Source organism: Pantherophis guttatus, chromosome 2 (assembly GCF_059756535.1).
Source record: "Pantherophis guttatus breed Tessera chromosome 2, ASM5975653v1, whole genome shotgun sequence".
Taxonomy (NCBI): Eukaryota; Metazoa; Chordata; class Lepidosauria; order Squamata; family Colubridae; genus Pantherophis; species Pantherophis guttatus.
This window is the reverse complement of record NC_142064.1, coordinates 155634745-155654259: the sequence shown is the minus strand read 5'-3', so window position 1 is coordinate 155654259 and position 19515 is coordinate 155634745. Positions and strand designations below refer to the sequence as shown.

At 40.3% G+C, this 19515-nt stretch overlaps 1 protein-coding gene across 1 annotated transcript in view; it reads left to right on the top strand.

Moving 5' to 3' along the window:
• Positions 1 to 19515, top strand: part of BAIAP2 (BAR/IMD domain containing adaptor protein 2) — a 183160-nt gene that overhangs the window by 139804 nt on the left and 23841 nt on the right. Inside the window, exons 7-10 of the mRNA XM_034412786.3 lie at positions 3828 to 3980; positions 10395 to 10622; positions 13334 to 13535; positions 15811 to 16012. Coding sequence (XP_034268677.2) covers positions 3828 to 3980; positions 10395 to 10622; positions 13334 to 13535; positions 15811 to 16012 — 785 coding nt within the window. The remainder of the gene's footprint in view (positions 1 to 3827; positions 3981 to 10394; positions 10623 to 13333; positions 13536 to 15810; positions 16013 to 19515) is intronic.

The following is a 19515-nucleotide window of genomic DNA, read 5'->3' as shown; positions in this document are numbered from 1 at the left end:
TTTTGATATGGTGATATTATTTCATATCAACCCAAGCTAAAATATCAGCCATTGTAATAAAGGAGAATACCTAACAGCAGAAGAAATGGTCGTACCTTTTCCAATATAATATAACCCAGAACCATTGGGCTGTAATATTCAGAATTCTTAACCAACATGATTCCCCATTATACAGGCTGGGAGTTTTCAGCTTTGTAGTAACCCCCACCGCCAAAAAACCCCAAGGTTGGAAAACAAAGCTCTAATAATTTCTGCTCCTTGTGAGAAAGTAGTTGTAATAGGGCATCTTATTTCATTTGAGTAAAACTTTGGGGGAAAAGAGATGGCTTAAGAGGGCTACTGTCCAGGCAGCTGAGTGCAGACTTTAGTAGCCACTTTTCAGTTACGCTTTCCTTGTCTTCCATGTATGCCATGGCAGCAATGAGTTTAAGATTTTTTCAAATAGAGGGGGAAAGTGTGAGATTATTGGATAATGACACCTTGAATGACTTCCTTCTGGGACAAAGACATTGCTGAAGAAAGGAACAAAACATATTGCTTTGATTTAAAGAAATCTTGCCTTAATGCAAGAGTTCTGGTTGCCAGAGTTTAGACAAGTGGCACAGAAAGCAAACAAGCATTATTGTCTGCAGTTCATAGTCCTGTCAGGTTTAGGCTGGTATTGTAATTATTGCACTATTTTAAACAAGTAACATAGCATATGTTTGTGTGCTGCTGCTGAGCGTGTTGGGAATTTAAGGGAGAAAGTCTCAAGTTTTATACTTTATACTCCCATTTCATTCCCATTTCTCTTCTCAGTTGACAAAATAGAATATTCATATCGCCCAATAAATCTTTTAAAATGGAACCTTTATTTGCAATTCTGCCATTTCCCCTCAGGTGTTAAAGTTGCTAATGTGATTGCAGAGACATTAAAAGTTATGTTCCAAAGAATCTGTACCAGTAAGGCACTGCAAGAAGAGACAAATGGCAGATGTGGATCCCTTCAGCTGAAAAGGAGGCACATCAGCTCATAGGCAGGTGCTCAGAGAGAAATGGATGCTGGAGTTAATCCCTACCTGAAATAAAATCCAATTGATGAAGCACATATCCTTTTTTTTTTCCCCTGGAAAGAAATGGAATTTCAGAATATTTCTTAAGGGCAAAATTTACCTAACAGTCAGTGCCAACAAAGCTTGTGATAGGGATATGTAAAACCTCAATTCAAATCGCATAACCTGTTTGAAACAGCAGGTTCAGATATTTGAAACAAGCTAATTCAAACTTTGTGCAAGGGTTTATAGCTTAAAGTGTGTTTGGAAATGCCACTATTTTGTCCCTCACAAATAAGATATCTATGAATCAGTGTGTTTGTCTAGCATGGTATTGCTTCCATTGATTGGCTGTGTTTTCAGCACTACTTGGAGATGCTGACGTTTGAACCTCTGATCTTTTGTGGATCCAGTAGAGGATTCACAACTGAATTAGCACTCTTGGTTGGTAAATGTTCTATAATATATATCCTAAATATATACTCTATATCATGGGTGTCAAACTTGATTGCACCACATGACGAATTTTGAGGTATTGCAATGTTTTTTGCCTTTGCGGAGCTGGGTAGGCGTGGCCTGTGTATGATGCATCCAGCCCGTGGGACGCCAGTTTGAAAGGCCTGCTCTATACCTATAAATTAAGAGGGAAAAGCTTATGGTTTCTCTCTTTCTCTTGATGCTGTGAGCATGATACAGGGAATGACAAGAATTTTCCAAAGGCATTCAGCATGAATATAAACGAATTTACACTACAATGCATACAGGTAGTTCTCGACAACCACAATTGGGATTGGAATTTCTGTCATAAGTAGTTGTCATAAGTCAAGTCAAACCTGATTTATTATCATTTTTATGGTGGTCATTAAGCAGATCACTGCGGTTATTAAGGGACTCCAGCTTCCCCAATAAGTGGTTTTTTTTCTGGAAATCAGCAAAAAAAGTTAGCAAATCATAATCATGCTGCCATTGGTCATAAATATGAGTTGGTTGCCAGGTGCCCAAATTGCAGTCACATGACTGGAAGGGTGATGTGATGGTCACAAGTGCGAGTACAGGTTGTAAATCACCTTTTCCGAAGCCATCATAACTATGAACTATTGTTAAATGGCCATAAGTTGAGGACCATTTAATTCTGTAATTAAACAGAAGTTATGACAAATTGATTTAATTCCATATAAAGAAGCTTTAAGTGGCTTGATCATGAGCGCATGGGAAGGAAACTGAGTTCCTCCTTGTTTTCTCTTTTCCATAAAGATGAAAATCTTGTATATTGTAGTATACAAGGACAGCTCTGTGGTTATTATGGAAAGGAAGCCATGTTGGATTAATATCATAAAGGAGGTGGCAGAAAGAAAAGCAATTCTTTGTCACTTCAAAATGGAACCCACTTTCTGCAGGGAATGCTGGAGGAAAGAAAAGGATTCGGAAACGAAATTAAAAGTTGGCTGTTTATACTGCACATGATCAGAGTAAAATAGCCTAGAGCTATTTTTCTTTTCAAGATTGCGCCTTTCTTGCTTTTGTCCTTGGCTAGAAATGGACCATCATCTAATTACAGGATTTGTAGCTGATATATTTATTTTAATTGGCTACAATATATTTGAATCTATATACATTTAGCATCTGAATAAATACTAATGGGAGGAAAACGTGCATTTATCCTGCAACAGGCTTCCTCTTAGGAAAGGCATTTTCCTTTCTCACAGTAGCCTTTGTTGAAATGGCATCAGCAGCCTGCTTGCAGAGTCTTTTGGGGTGAGGAGGGAGAGAGGGAGGGAGGGTGGGTATCCAGAAAGCAGGCACAAGTGATTGCTCAAGGGGCTGGTGTATACAATAAAGAAGAGGCTCTATTAACTCTTTTGCAGTTAATGACCTTTAAAGCCATGAAGGTTTACATCTAAAATGCTTTAGGATATTCCAGACTTTTAGGCTATTGAAACTGAGCATGGAAGTGCTGAGTGCAGAGAAACCCCTGAATGTGAGAAAGGAAATTTATTGCATTGTGGATTTCTCGGGCCATTGGTTGCAGAATTAAGTGGATGACTTTATGTCAAAGTTTGAAGATGAGGAGATGCTATTTGGTTAAAAGGGGATATGGGGCTCTTGAGAGGGTGTCTTCTTTTTCTTTGTTGCATCTTCTCACAGGAGAGGAGTTGTTGGTTCAAGTGGACAGTGTGAAGCCTCTCTGCATCACCTGCAGGCCTTTGAGGAGGACCTCTGTCCTCTTATGATTTTCAGAAAGAGCAGGGGAAGCTGATTCTCAGTAGCCTACAAAGGAGAGCTCAACTGAGAAAGTGTAACACAAAAATCCTCTGAAGGCCCTTTAAACTTATGTGAGCCACCAAAGTCGATTCATAGCAATAGGCAGTAGAGAATTAGCAGTATCCAGGTGCAGAGGGAGTAGGAGGGAGACTAAGAATCTCTCTGCTCTTCTGCCACCCACACAACATCTGAAGCCCACGTACTGAGTCAGGAGCTTTTGTGTGAGGGAAGTCAGATGACTAAGGATGGATGTTACTGAGGGGGAAGGAGAGAGATTCTCTCAGCAGGCTTATGCTCTGTGGCCCAGTGCCCCCTGCTGTCCAGGCTGCAGCTGAACATCAAATCAGGAATCTCTCAGAAATTCTGCCTACTTCTTTCTCTCTGCTTCCTTTCTCTGAAGCAACTGGAATAGTTGTAAGATTTGCAAAGGAATCTGCTGTATTCAGAATACCTGCAGGTTTGTGGGCTCATATTGCGATTAACGTGCTAGTTTCTACTCACCTCTAATATTGTATGTTTTCTCTTTTCTTCCAGTTTATTGAAGCAATGACCAATAAACAAAGTGAGCTGGAGAACTATGTATCTGATGGTTACAAGATGGCACTCACAGAGGAGAGGCGTCGATTTTGTTTCCTGGTGGAGAAGCAGTGTGCAGTGGCCAAAAATGCTCTTACGTACCACTCCAAGGTAAGCAGGGGCACTTAGTAAGTAAACTAAACCACTCCAGGGATACAGGTTTTTTTTTAAATAGTAATTTTATTAAAGATTACAATTACAATTTACAACAATACAAATTAATACCAACGAAAAAGAAAAAGAGAAGGTGCATAAAAGAAAAAATAAGAATATAGTAAAGAAAAACAGAAATATATAAAGAAGTGATTTCACTCTTCATCACAAGTATAAACAATTTTAGTAAATTATCACCTCTTAAAATGCAATAAATGATATTTTTCCCCATACCCCAAACAAATCCATAAAGCTTCTTTGTTTCAGTTCTAATGTGAGTATAAGTCCATTAAAGGTTGCTGAGCACATTGTAAGCCGCCCTGAGTCTTCGGAGAAGGGCGGCATATAAATCAAATTAAAAAAAAAAAAAAAGGTAATCAGAGATGATAAAATATCTATTTTAAACTTGATCAAAAAAACCAGTTCCATATTCTTCCTTTTACTGCTAACAATTTCGATCTTTAGTCCCTTCAAATAATATCCTGGAGCTTGATTTGTTTTGATTTTTTCTTGATTTTTTCATAAAATTCTTCAAAGCTTTAACAGGCCTGTTTTGTAAGTCCAATATTCAAAAGTATCCAGGTCACTCCCTTGGTTTGTTATTTGTAATATCCATTTTAATTATTAACACATCAGCTGGTTTCCATATAATTCCATATAATTCCATATAATTCTTGTAGCCTGCCATTTTTAAATCCATTTTCAAATCAGTCTCGATCATATAAAGTAACACTTGTTTCTCTACCATAATACTTTTTAAACACAGTCTATTTATAGAGGAGGACACTTAAAATTAACTTCTGGGCCCATTGTTCAAATATATCCTTTAATATGTCCAGTGTTAAAATATTTTGCTTCATTCTGTTTTAGTAAGTCAAGTGTTCATCTCCTTTAATTGTAACCTTTAGTTCCTTCTAATTCCCTATAATGCCCAGTTTTTAACGTCATGTAGTATGTTTTTTAAAGAATTCAAAATAAAAGAATTTTCCTATGGGAAGCATTCTTTATAATTAATTACAAAATACCTTATTTCAAATTATCCATGGCTATGTTATCTTTAGCTCATAGTTACTATAATGGACTGCCATTAGTGTAGGAAGAGTGCCTACCAGTAGTACTTTCTATGTGGGTAAACAAAGGAAACTAGTCCATTAAGATCAAAGGTTTGGGAGGTGGCCCTGCATAATTTGTAATAGATATTCAGATCAAAAGCAACTTTGCTGCCTAGTGGCAAAATCCTTGGGGAAGAATATCTTAACTACATGTCAACCCATGCAAATTCAGTCAGTCTAAATAAAACATGTGTCTTATTTTCATGTCTGAAAAGAAAAGTTAGGAAAATAGGGAGCATGGAAGTGTAGATGTTATTCTGTTATTCTTAATGGTGAAATAATTTCTTCTGTTAGTATCAGCAGGCTCTTATTGGCATTGGTTTGAGAAAAAAAAACCTTTATTGTTTATTGCTGTGTGTGTGTGTGTGTGTGTGTGATTATTGTCTCTGCATTTCCTCCATGTATAACTCAACTCATCTATAGTATCAAACTGGTTAGATTGAAGTTAATCAGGTAATAAAGAAATGGACTGCAAAATCTCAGTGAGTCACAAACACTCTTCAAGTAGAATTGTATGTCAGGCTAATATATGTGGAGAAATAGAAGAACACTCTTTTCTCTCATCTGGTGGATTATTTTCTTTTCTTGCTGTTATTTTGTCATAATACTCCAATGAAGAGGTTTTTTTTTTAATTTACATTTTTATTAAGTAGATTATCTTGGTGGTATTTACAGTTAGATGCTGAGATCATGGGAGTTGTGCCAAAGCATGTGTGGCTTGTTTTATAACTTGTTCAAGAAATGTGACTACACACTCTTACATTCCAGATTAAAACCATTTGTATGGTTTGGTTTGGATGTGTTGGTTTATAACATTCACATACTCATATACAAAACACCCACACAGATACTTCAAAATGTCATCATAATCTTCCGGGAAGTATGGGCTTCTACTTAAATTTAGCTTTGCTGTTATCTTGAATATCAACTGAATATCAACCTCTGGAGAAGGCTCTAACGTTGGGAAAAGTGGAAGAAAAGAGAAGAAGAGGATGACCAGCAAGCAAGTTGGATGGACTTTGAGCAGAATTGGTAAACCTGAGGAACCAAGTTAGGGACAGATTGTCATGAAAATCTTATCTAGATAGTTGCTAAGAGTCAACATCACTTTTATGGCACATAAACAAACAATGTTCTTAGTTCGTGAAGGGACCAAGGTGTATCTTGCCATTCACGCAAGAGTTATGGCAAGCCACCACCATTATTCTTTCTATATAACAATTTTTCTGTGACGGAGCCTTCCCTTAGGAACCATACATTATGCAAGCAGGAAGCACTGTATATTCTGCCTGAAGATACCAGCACATATGTTTACCTTTCCTTCACCCTCTCTTCACCCTCCCATAATAATAGCTAGGCATCCAAACAGGGCAGGTGTGCCTGTTTCTTGGCAGGTGATGTATGAGTGGCACAATGGCCCTTGTGTGCTCTTCAGTCTGGAGCTTATAAATACAAAGTGTGCTGCTTCCAATAGAACAGGAGAAATTAAGAAGCTGCACAACTGCTTTTTGTGCCACTGTTTTTCTTGTCTGAACTCAAATTTAGGTAGTCCTTGCTTAACAAACATAATTGGAACTAACAACTCTGTCATTAAGCAATGTGGTTGTAAAGCACAGTGTCACATGACTGTGTCAACTTAAGCCAGCAGTGGTGACAGTCTCAGTTGCTGTTATTAGGTGAATCCGGTGTGGTTGCAGCATCCTGCAGTCACATGATTACCATTTGCAACTTCTTGCCAGCTTTCCCATTGACTTTGCTTGTTGGAAGTGAAGGTCGCAAATAATCACATGACCGCAGGACACTGTGACATCATAATTATGAGCCAGTTGCCAAATGTCCAAACTGCGATGATGTGACCATGGGAATGCTGCAATGGCCACAGCTATGAGGACCCATCATAAATCCTCCTTGTTTAGCACCATCATAACTTTGAACAGTTGCTGGACAAGTAGTCCTTCAACAAAAACTGCCTGTAAATTCCTACTTCAAATGAGAAGCATTGAACGTTCTTTTGCTCCCAATCTGCGTTTTACTTAAAAAGCTGGGACGTTTGCCTACCATTTGTTATTTTTTGAATCCCCTGGACTGTTTTTACTGCTTTCCTACTTGTGCCCTTTGGTCCCAGAGATTCTAGACTTAAGGACTTTTTTTTGGGGGGGGGGGGGTGGAGAGGGAAAACTGAAACTAATGCAGGGGATTAAGAAGTGATTGAAGCAGCAGGACTTTCCAGAATAGCAGCTCTTCTTTTAATGGAAGCTAAGAAGTTCCTGCTGTTCATCCTGATAGGGAGAATTATTTCCATGCACACAATTAATGTGCTTTCATGGAGGAGAGGAAAGGGAGAGATCCTCACCAAAATGATCCATGGAGCTATTATTGACATTTTCACGGGAAGGTGCTTCTTCCACCTACGTGACATTAGCAGTTAATGGCCTTCTCTGCAAAACGCAACCTTTTCTCATGTTCCTGTTCAAAGACCCAAATAACAGGCAGCCATTATGCGACAGTCTCTCCTCCTGCAGCTGACCTATGCTCACCTGGGGGCTGCCAAAGGCTATTCTCAGACCTCCTTTCAGATAGCATGGTTACTGTGGAGCAGCTGATTTGTGCAGTTTAGGCACCTTGAGGGCATCCTAGGGAATGTGCAGAACTAAGCAATTGGTTTCGTTTTGTTTTTTTCCTAAAGAAGTAGCTCACACGTACTACTTCCTCTTTACCTTTTGCCCCTAACGGTTGTGCTGAACCTTCAGCTGTTAAGAAAGCAGAAAGGAGAGAGTGAGCCCACTCTGCTTGGGCAGCGTTGTTGAGAAAGAGCGAGTTTATTGAGGTAAATGTTTCTGTGAGGATCTGTTGTCCCCCCCCCGCTACATGTCTTTTTTCAACATTCCTTTTGCCCCAGAACACCCATGTTTTATATGCTTCTCTTTCAAAAAAAATTTTTCAGAACAACTCACAAAGATTTTGCTAATCAGGAAATTAAAATTGGGGATGCAAGGCTTGTAACCTGGTTTGAATGTGTTTATGTGGAAGGGGTTTTTTAACGGGCTGCCCCTCAGGAAGACATGTCCATGTGATTTCCATCCAGTGAAAGAAGGGAGCAAGTGAAGAGAAAGGGATAGATGTGAAAATCTGGGCATTTTCTTATATCCCAGCTCATTCGTTTTCCTCAAGGATCTCCCACTTGGCGCTCAGTACTAAATGTTTTCATCCAGGATGTTAGATATTTTTGCTTGTGTCAGAATTACATATTCCTGAAAACAGTGTCAGGTCAAACCAGTGGTGGGATTCTACCAGTTCGGATTGGTTCACCCGAACCAGTAGTTCCCACTTCCTGCAAAGAGCGAACTGGTTCTCTGTTGCTGTGAAAGTGGGCCCGCCTGCCTGTCCCCCGGGTTATACTGACCTTTATTTCTGCTTCTGAAGCCCAGCTGATCGGGGCGGCAGATTGAATTGGCTGTCCTCAGCTGTTTTCCTTGCTCCTTTCCTTGTTTGCAACGCGGAAGTTCAATTTTATGGAAATTGTACATGCGCGCGCAGCATGTGTCTGGCGCATGGGTAAGCAAAGCGAGAGCGCATGCACGAAGCTCAGCGAACCGGTTGTTCAACCAGTAGGATCCCACCCCTGGCTCAAACCACTCTCTTGACGGCACTCATGCTTGGTTAATTAAGGAAAAAGTGCCTGGAATAACAACTTGTGAACAGCCACTGGAGTAAAATACCTCTTTTGAGAGGTGGGAAGAAGGAGCCAGAGAAATGCACAGAGGTGTAATGTGCAAGTCCTGGCTTTCCAGTTTCTTTTCCTTTCTCAGGTTGTTCAGTTACAACATTTTGGTACTGCCTGTGTCAAGACGGGAAGAGTACATACATTCCCTATAGAAGAGAGGTTCTCACCTGTGATTATTTTAGGCTATACACTCCTCTTGAGGTTTTTTTTTTTTTTTCAAAATGAACATGTAGTACTTGTGTTAAATTTTAAAAAATAGAGCTGGCTACTTTTGCATTTGAGAAGGATTTCAATTTTGCTTGGCCCCATCTTATGAGGATTGGAGTATTTTCTTTGTATCACATGGTTCATTCTGTGCCTTTACAGCTGTGCAAAATTTAAAAAGATTAAAAATGCTGCATATGCTAAAGGGTTCTATATGTGAATGGAGGCTTCCAAGATTCCAACTTCCTTAATTGCTTCTCCTTCCAGAGCTCCTGGAAGGAGAAGCAAGCTGAAACTGTTCTTGGGAGTGAAGTTGGAAGGGAAGCCGCTGCAGCCCAGGAACAGAAATAGAAGCTCTTGCTTTATATTTAACACTACGTCTACCCTAAAGAAAATAAATAGCCTTTAAAAAGAGCTAAATGTTTATCTGGGCTATAAGTAAGCAATGATTGAGGTGATTTTTAACTGTGTTTCTTAGTTTAATATAACACCGTGGTGAATTTGAATGAAAGAAAGGGATCTTGCAGTTGCCTGAGACTGACAAGTCCGAAATATTTTCTTTTTTAAATTAAATTACCACAACTGGGTCTAGTTCATTTCTTTGGCTGTATATTTTTGGTGTCCTAACTAGTAGCAGGCCTAATATATATGAATCTCTTTGACTAGACCTGTTCTATTGTGTCTTCTCCTCTCCTCCTTTTAGATTCATGAGGCAATCATAAAGACACCTCCAACCTTGAACAGTGAAAATTGACTGATTAGCATGGAAAATATTATTATTTTCTCCCTTTATGATTTGCCCCCTTTTACAGTGGACCTAAAAGGGAAAAAATGGAATCTTATCCAGCCTCATTCTATCTGTATTTCTCAGATATGTTTTATCTCAGAGAACAGTTTCAAAGCAGTGGTACACAAACACCAAATCAGCCTTTTTTCCTGCTCTAACTGAATAACTGGCAAATAAACCTAGTCAATCTATGTAAATTACAAAATTACAATAGTTTAATTTCTCCTAGAATCAAAAAATCATTGGCCAGTTAGTGTACCAGTTCCATTCTCAGGAAAGTTATGTTTGGGAATTTGTTGATTTCCTTCCATTTTTGGATTAAAATCTTATCTGGGTTTTTTGTTTTTTTTTTTAATTTGATTTGATTTGTATACCGCCCTTCTCCGGAGACTCAGGGCGGCTTACAATGAGTTAAGCAATAGCCTTCATACTTTTGTATATTTATACAAAGTCAGCTTATTGCCCTCACAATCCGGGTCCTCATTTTACCTACCTTTTCTTACATTCTGACCTCTCTCTCTCTCTCTCATTTTGACAACTTTCAGGGAAAAGATATCTTGACACAGAAGCTCCCATTATGGCAACAATCTTGTTCGGATCCCAACAAGATCCCAGACCGTGCTCTCCAGCTTATGCAGCAGATGGCCCTCAGCAGCAATGGCTCAATTATGGCTACACCTCTGTCAACATCCAAGTCAAATCTCATCATCTCGGACCCTATACCTGGTGCCAAACCTCTCCCAGTCCCTCCAGAGCTGGCACCTTTTGTAGGAGTAAGTATAGCGTGGATTGATAAACTGGGGGGAGATGTCATAATTCATTTTTCGACAGAAAGATGTAGGTTTGGTACTGGGGTGTGCAAATTTTTCTCTAAGTCAAATCTACAGTGGTCCTTTCACTGGCATGGTGGAAGTCACACACTTCTAAAGTGCAAAGGGATTAGAATTAAAATGGATTTAGTTTTGATTTGGTTTAAACCAGTTAAAATGACTATTGTACATTTAAGAATCTCCATACTTTGGGTATGTTGTCTTATTTTGCTCAGATACAAAGCACATATTGTTTCTGAATTAAAGACAACTTTTGCAAAACTAATAGGTCTCTCTGCACTTATTCTGTAGAATATAAACATGCCAGTTCATTTCTTGGCAAAATATGAAGTGCTAGTCATTACCACCAAAACCTAACAAAGCTATTTGAGAAAAGACTCTTTTTTCTGTTTGAACCTCCATGCTTACTAAGATCATCTGAGGGAGTTTGCCATCATCTAAGGAGGCAAATTCATCTGCTGGCATTTTGGGTTCAAGCCTTCCCTGTTGCTGCCCCAGTCTTGGAGTGTACTCCCTGCAGAGTTAAGGAGGCTAACAGCCTCATTACATTTTAAATGGCCCCTTTTGAAGTAGCAGCCTAGCAACTATAATTTCATAAATCCTGCAACGTGCTGTACTTGATGCTGCCTTTCAAGACTATTGAAAAACTGCAGAGAGCAGCTGCCCATTTTGCTGGCAGATGAGAGCTACCATAGCAGTGTCACACCAGTTCTGCAGGATTTGTGTTGGTGGCCAGCAGGTTTCAATATACTTCAGAGTCCTGGTATTAACCAACTGGTAATGGTATTTACATATATGGATTAGCTTCCAGTTACCTTCAGGACATAACTTTTGGAAAGAAAGAATTGGGTGTTCAAGGTGAGAGAGAATGCTTTAATTATTTTCCCTTCAGGAGACAAAACAGGTAGAGTCCCAAATAAAATGTTCTTATTGCTCTCCATTCACTTTGGAACAACTTTATCCCCTTGAGACCAAGATTGGCCCCATCTGCTCTAGTTTAGGAAGGTGGGCATTGGATCCTAGCAACTTACAGTTAGGGTTGGGGTGATTTTTATTTGGCCTTTTAACTGTTTTAATTCCTCAGTTTTAATTTTTAAGTGTAAACTGAAAGCAGTATATTAAGTTACAATAAATAATTAGAATACAATTTAAAATGTATTGTCACAAGAAGCCTTTCGGGTGGCCTTTTTTGTTCATTCTTGAAAAACAAGACACCGGAGCTGAAATCTGTTGATACATTGCTGATAAACTTGCAGAAGTCAGTAACTGACTGGGTTCTAAATTTACATCTGTATTCAAAAGCTAAATTCAGTGGCAATAGGAAAATTGAGGGATTAAGAGAATTTATGCTTCCTCCTATTGAAGTATTTGGGTTTCCACTTAAACAATTCAGAGCTCTTTGGTTTTTCTTTTCATTACCTTGCATTAATGATTTTCCCAGTTGCTGTCCAAAATTTATTTATTCAGTTCAGTTCTACAGCTGTAATATGATTACACCTGGGATAGGCTGGCCAGGAACTGTGTGAAGAACTTCTAAGTTAAACAGATTTGCAAACTTGAGCACAAAGCAGCTGAACTCATAGTACTCTGACAGCTATTATACAATGTGGTATATCCTGGTAAGAATGGTTTTATTTTGGCATGTCCTTCTGGGCAAAGTTGAATATCTTCAAGCTAGCTTAAGAAGAGCCATGATTTGAGGTCATATTACAGGTAGCCCTCAATTTACGATCACAGTTGAGCCCAAAATTTCTGTGGCTAAGCAAGACAGATGTTAAGTGAGCTTTGCCCCATTTTATAACTTGCCACAGTTGTTAAGTGAATCACTGTAGTTGTTAAGTTAGTAGCACTGTTGTTAAGTGAATCCAGCTTCCCCATTGACTTTACTTGTCAGATGATCACAAAAGGTGATCACATGATCTTAGGACAGTACCAGGGGTGAAATCCATCAGGTTCTGACAGGTTCTGGAGAACCAGTAGCGGAAATTTTGAGTAGTAGGATAACCGGCAAATACCAGCTCTGGCTGGCTCCAGAGTGGGGTGGGAATGGAGATTTTGCAGTATCCTTCCCCTGGAGTGGGGTGGGAATGGAGATTTTGCAGTATCCTTCCCCTGCACACCCACCAAGCCACACCACGTCCATCAAGCCACACCCACAGAACCGGTAGTAAAAAAAATAGGATTTTACCACTGGACAGTATATTCCAAGGCATTATAAATACATGCTAGTCACCAAACATCTGAATATTGATCACGTGACCACTGGGATATTGCAGCAATCGTAAGTGTGAAAACCAATCACTTTTTTCAGTGCCATTGTAACTTCAAATGGTCACTAAATGAATGGTTGTAATTCAAGGACTACCTGTACAGGTTTAAGCCGTTTGATGGGACTACTTATTTCCCCAGTCTGCCAGTCAAAATACACTGTGCTCCATCTTTTCCTCCTTAATCAGTAATTGTTCTTTCCAACTCTCTGCCAGGAAAAATAAAGAATTAAGGAGGAAGTGGTGGGAAAAATGAGAGCGCAGCATGATGTAGACTACCTGTAATATTTTCTGAACAAGGCAGAATGGTTGTGCGAAACGAACGCTTGTATCGAGCATCATATCTGTGTTTCTCTCTCTCTCTCTCTCTCCCCATTCTTTCTCCAGCGAATGTCTGCACAAGAGACCATTCCAGTAATGAATGGCGTCTCTGGCTCAGAAGGTGAAGATTACAGCCATTGGCCTGACCGAAAGCCGCCTCAGCCGAAGTCCTTATCCCCACCACAAACTCAGAAGCAATTGAGTGACTCTTACTCCAATACTCTCCCTGTGCGTAAAAGTGTAATGCCGAAAAACAGCTATGCAGCCAGTAAGTCATTCTTGTAAGAGATTATTTCTCTCTCCCCTTCCCTCCATTTTGGAGGACCACATATGTCAGGTTGTGGGTGAGATGGCCATTGAACTCCCATAGAGCAACACAGTAGGACACGGGTGTCAAACTCACGGCGTCACATTGATATCCTGTGACGTTTCACAACCTTTTTTCCCTTCACGGAGCTGGGGTGGGTGTGGCCTGCATATGACGCATCAGCCTGCGGGCCGCCAGTTTGACACCCCTGCAGTAGGAGAAAGGGCCTAAAACTTTCTCCAGGCTTTCCACCTGTGCAAAAACTACAGGTCCCTAAATCCCCAGCCATCGCAACAGTCCCAAGAGATTTGGAGAAAGCTGGCATAGAAGCACAAAAATGGCACCAACTTCTAAAGCATTTCTCATGTTGAGTCTTTTAAAAGGGTCCAGCTAGATCTCCTATCTTTCTGCTGGTAGAAACAAGAACTGGTATTGAGAAAGCACTGAAAATTTGGGGAGCTAAGACAGTTCAAAAATTGCATCAGGTTTGCTGACAGAAATTTTTGTCAGTTTGCTTTGTCAGAAATTAATTAGATGTGCTTGTTTCTTATTTGCAAGCCTTACACAATAGAAGTTGATGAGTCAGATGTTTGCACATACCTGAAGAAGAAGCTTTTTTCCTACAAAAGCTATGAACAACAAAGCTGTATCTCCAAAGTGGTGCAGCAGGCTTGGTTCTTTTGCATCATACTAGGAACAGTGGTGAACAATGTCTCCTTTAGACTGACATCACTCTGCAATGTTTATTATCTTGTGACTAAGGTAAAACGTACCTTTGAAACAGGCTCAGTTTCATGGACACAGTTTGCAGCATTCCTGACAACACTAGAGAAGTAGTTTTCCACTGCTACCTGCTGGGATGTGTTTCAGCTTCCAGGCTAGTCAGTAGCACAAGCATTCCATGAAAGTTTTCTCATCCGAGGCCTTCCCTGGCCTTCCCTGTTTAGCTTGGAGCTCAGAGAAAGTCAACCAGATGTTACCACCTACTGAGATTATATGAGCCCCGATACTATGGCTGTATTGCTTGGTTCCAGCAAGAAACGAAGTACTCATTGCATGGAACATGATGAGGTTATTGTACTGTGTTACTATTTATTTGTTGAATTTATATAGCTAGCCATCTCACGCCTCTGACTCTGGTTGGCATACACAATTAAAACACAGCTAAATAATCAGCATAATTCAAGCATAACCATTAAAAGAACCATAATAACAAAAAGACAATTTTCATTGCTTCCTTTTATGCCATAATGAAGGTAAAGGTAAAGGTTCCCCTCGCACATATGTGCTAGTCATTCCCGACTCTAGGAGGTGGTGCTCATCTCCATTTCAAAGTCAAAGAGCCAGCGCTGTCCGAAGACATCTCCGTGGTCATGTGGCTGGCATGACTAAACGCCAAAGGCGCATGGAACGCTGTTACCTTCCCACCAAAAGTGGTCCCTATTTTTCTACTTGCATTTTTTACGTGCTTTCGAACTGCTAAGTTGGCAGAAGCTGGGACAAGTAACGGGAGCTCACCCTGCTATGCGGCACTAGGGATTCGAACCACTGAATTGCTGACCTTAAGATCGACAAGCTCAGTGTCTTAGCCACTGAGCCACTGTGTCCCTCATATGCCATAATTATGATTATTAATAATTCTACATAATGCACAAGTATCTAGCACTAGGTAATGTTTGTTTTAAAAAGTACATCATATCTGTGTGGGTGTTTTATCAGGAAATTTGGTATTTTCTTTTGCTTTACAAATTCATTGACATTTATGATCAAGAGATAAATGTTTTAGATTATGATGATTTTAACTATCTTTTAGTCACAATTGTGAAGTGAATCACCGCAGTTATTTGGTGAATCATGTCATTAAATGATTCCGGATTCCCCACTGATTTTGCTTTTCGGAAGCTGTCAGGGAAATGGCAGTCACATGACTCTGAGATAGTGCAAACGTCCTAAATATATGCTGGTTGCCAGCACCTGAATTTTAAACACGTGCATGTGAGAGTCATAACTGTGAGGACCAGTTGTAAGTCACAGTGCTGTTGCGATTTCAAACCGTTACTAAATGAACGGTCGCAAGTCGAGGATTACCTGTAAATCTGCAATCTGCAATCTTTTATTTTTTTAAAAAAATGACAAACTTTCTCCGGTAACTGAAGTATTAGCACAGTAGTAAAGTAACAAAAAAAAAGGTTTATTTATCGAAAAGAGTGGACTCAATCTCTGTCTTGTCTTTCAGCTGAAAACAAGACACTTCCCCGTTCCAGCTCCATGGCGGCAGGACTAGAAAAAAATGGCCGAACAAGAGTGCGAGCCATTTTCTCTCATGCTGCTGGGGACAACAGCACCCTTCTGAGCTTCAAGGAAGGAGACCTTATTACGTTGCTAGTGCCTGAGGCCCGAGATGGCTGGCATTATGGAGAGAGTGAAAAGACCAAATTGTGAGTATGCTTGTCAGTTTGTGGGCCTCAGAATTGGTTTTTCTTTCCTTCTGATGATATTAAGGTGTTTTCTTCAGGATTCAATTGCTTTCTTAGCACAGTGGTGGGCATAATCAATGTTATGGACTGTAACTTAACTTTTAAACCTCTCAGAGCCCCGGAAGGGTAGTGACAATTGCCTGTTCTGAGCCATCCTCAGACACCCAAAGCCATGCTTCCTTTTGTCCCCAAGGTTCAGGGGTACAATTTGGGTATGCTGGGGTGCTGTAGGTAGAGCAAAGTGTGGGCTGTCTCATGTGTGATCCTCTTCGTCATTTTGGTCTTTTCCCCAGTGTGACATTGCTACAGAAATTGCAATGACAGTTCCAGCATTTTGCATCTGTGTTAAAAAGTCAATGCAAAATCAAAGAAAGAGAGGAGACAAACACCGCAAGTCAATATTTTACATTAGGGAACTCTGATGAGCTTTGAGCCTAAGACAAATTATTATTCTTTATGCTTAAAACGTAGCGTGACTTTCCAATGAACTTTTTTCCTTACCCTGATTTGGAAATCTTTGCTCTGGTAGCCAAAACCGAAGTTGATGTGCCAAGAAATGGAATGTATAATAAACAGTTCTGCCCTCAACAACACAGCTCCCACGCTGGGGAATGCCAGAAAAAAAATGAAGAGGGAGGGCAGAAATTGTAGGCTTTTAATTCCTGGAGAGTCTGTAGTGTAACTAGGAATAAAAGCTGTCGCTGGGGTGGATCCCTCCAGCAGGTTTGCTTTGGCATAATAGGTTTGCTTAGGATTAGGGCAAAAAAAAAAAGTCTTCCTTGGCAACAGTTGTGTAGGTAAGCGCTTTCATAGATACTGAATATTTATCTTTTTTTTTTTTCTTCTTTCCTTCCCCACATTTCAGTATTTAAAGCTCTAAATCTGGAGCTCCGGTCTTTTTTCCATTGTTCACTAAATATAGCCATACCTTTACTCCTTTGTCCATGCAATTTGTGACTGGCTTAACAACAAATGCCAGTTGCCAAGCAAATGGTTGTCATAATTAGCAGAACCAGATTAGGAAGCCTTAGTGAGGGTGGAAATCTGCTGATCTGGTCATTCATTTTTTTAGCCCAAGTGTCCACTGTCCATGGGGTGACCCGGAAAGCTGGCAAGGTGTCAAAGTAGCTGGCTGGTAAGACTGTGCACAATAAATTTGGACAGCAAGAAAATCTTGCTTCACAAAGTAAAAGCACAGATGGCAGTAAGACACCTGTGGCCATTTGGGGAAACTGCCACACATATTAGCAGCTTTCCTTTAAAAGATCCAGGATTAAATCATTCTAGATACAGGTAGTCCTCAACATACGACCTCAATCGAGCCCAACATTTCTGTTGCTATACAAGACAGTGAGTTTGGTTAAGTGAGTTTTGCCCGATTTTACAATCTTTTTTGCCACAGTCGTTAAGTGAAGCATGGCAGTTGTTAAGTTACTAACACGGTTGTAAAGTGAATCTGGCTTCCCCACCCATTTGCTTGTCAGAAGGTCGCAAAAGCGGATCACATGCCCACTGGACACTGCAACCATCATAAACATGAGTGAGTTGCCAAGCATCTGAATTTTGATCACGTGACCATGAGGAATGCTACAAAGGTCGTAAATGTGAAAAACGGTCATAAGTCACTTTTTCAGTGCCATTGTAACTTCAAATGGTCACTAAACGCAAGTCGAGGACTACCTGTATTCAAATACTGTCTTCTGTTCTAATGTCCCCTTCTTACTGTAACACGCATGCTGAATATGCCTCCAGCCCTTTTTGGCATCATCATCCTGTTGCACATTCCCAAAGCCACTCTGCTGAAGTTCACTGGCAAACCATCAACATTCAGTAATGTGACATTTTGAACATTTTTAAAGCAATTGACAGGTGGAGTATATGTTCAGTTCCTTATAAATCTGTCTGAAGACACTTCTACATCGCTAATGCTTTCACTCCCTAAATTCTCAGTTGCGATCATACTTCTTGGCTGCCATGAAGCTTGCTGGCGCTTTTGCCCAGCTGGCCAGTGGGAGGGGAGTTCAAAAATGTTCATCTGGTGTCTTATTCCCCACAGCCTCCCTCCTTGCCTTTGCTTCCCTACATTTGTTTTCTGGCAAGAAAAAAAAAAAAGCAAAGTTACTGCACTGAAGTAGCAAAGCTGTCACGTTGGCAGGGTGGGGAAGGATAGCAAGGTGTAATGGCTCCCTGCCTTTGGGAGGAGTGGGAGGAATCCAAGGAACTGGAAGGCAAGATGAGGCAAGAATTCCCACATGAATGAAGGCGAATATACGTGTCCGAGGATAATGTTGCAGGATTCAATCTGGGTCGGTCACTGGGACCAGAGGTTTTGTCTTCCGAGTTTTCAGACTCAGTCTGGAGCCCATCTTCAGGAAATGTCTCTCCAGCCTAGGCAGAGAAATTCCTTGGAGATGGGCTCCAGTGCAAGTCTGAAAGCTTGGAAGACAAAATCTCTGGTCCCGGTGACCGACCCAGATTGGATCCTGCAAGAATTCCCACCACTGGGAAGTGACTATCTTCTGAAAGAGCAGCTGATCTGGGAGTAAATTTGGAGTAAATCACTTGCCAAAGACCTTCCATGAGGGACAGAGTCAAAGGCACAGAGAGAAGCAGCACTGGTGCAGTTCATGCATATGGAAGGGGACATATTTCTAAAAAGCTGTCCACAGTTCCCTACTTTTTGAAAGAAGTGGCCAAACAATTCATCCCCAGGCCTCCCTTACATCATCACCATTCTTCATGGAGTTGCTGGAGATAAAAAGAATTATAGGAAGAAAGGATGACCTCAACCATACTACTGCCTCGTAAACTGTGTCATGTCATAGAATGGAGAGTAAATAACCTAGTAAGCATTTTGAAGTGACAATTTCTTTATTGGGTTGTTTTCTTTTTTTAATCTTTCTTTCAACTGGAGGATATTTAATTTATTCAAGACTAGGATTAAAAATTAAGAGGCATTTTGGATTCTTCCCATAGAAAATGGAATGCATGGAGAAAGCTTTGTGGGTACTCAAAAGCTAGTTCAATGAGTAGGGCTTTTGAATAGTACAGATATGAGATGAAATATACAGCTGGAGGAAATGGCATGTCCACAAGAGAACTGTGGCTTCCCAGGGAGAAGGCAGCACGTTCCAGAGAGGGGCCTAAAACAAGAGATTGCACAGGGTATGGGAAGGGGAGGCAGTTAGGTAGGAAGAGTTTCAGGTGTACCCTGGATAAACACCAGGGTATATCTATTAGGTTAGAAGCTTATAGCTTTAGTCTGGCAAGATTCGGTCTATTAAATAATTGAAAATAATATATAATGCCTTATTATAAAGCCTTATTAAGACCACCCTTAGAATACTGCATCCAGTTTTGGTCTCCATATTATAAATAAGATGTAGAAACTCTGGAAAGAGTGCAGAAAAGAGTAACAAAGATAATTAGGGAGCTGTAGACTAAAACATATGAAGAACAGTTGC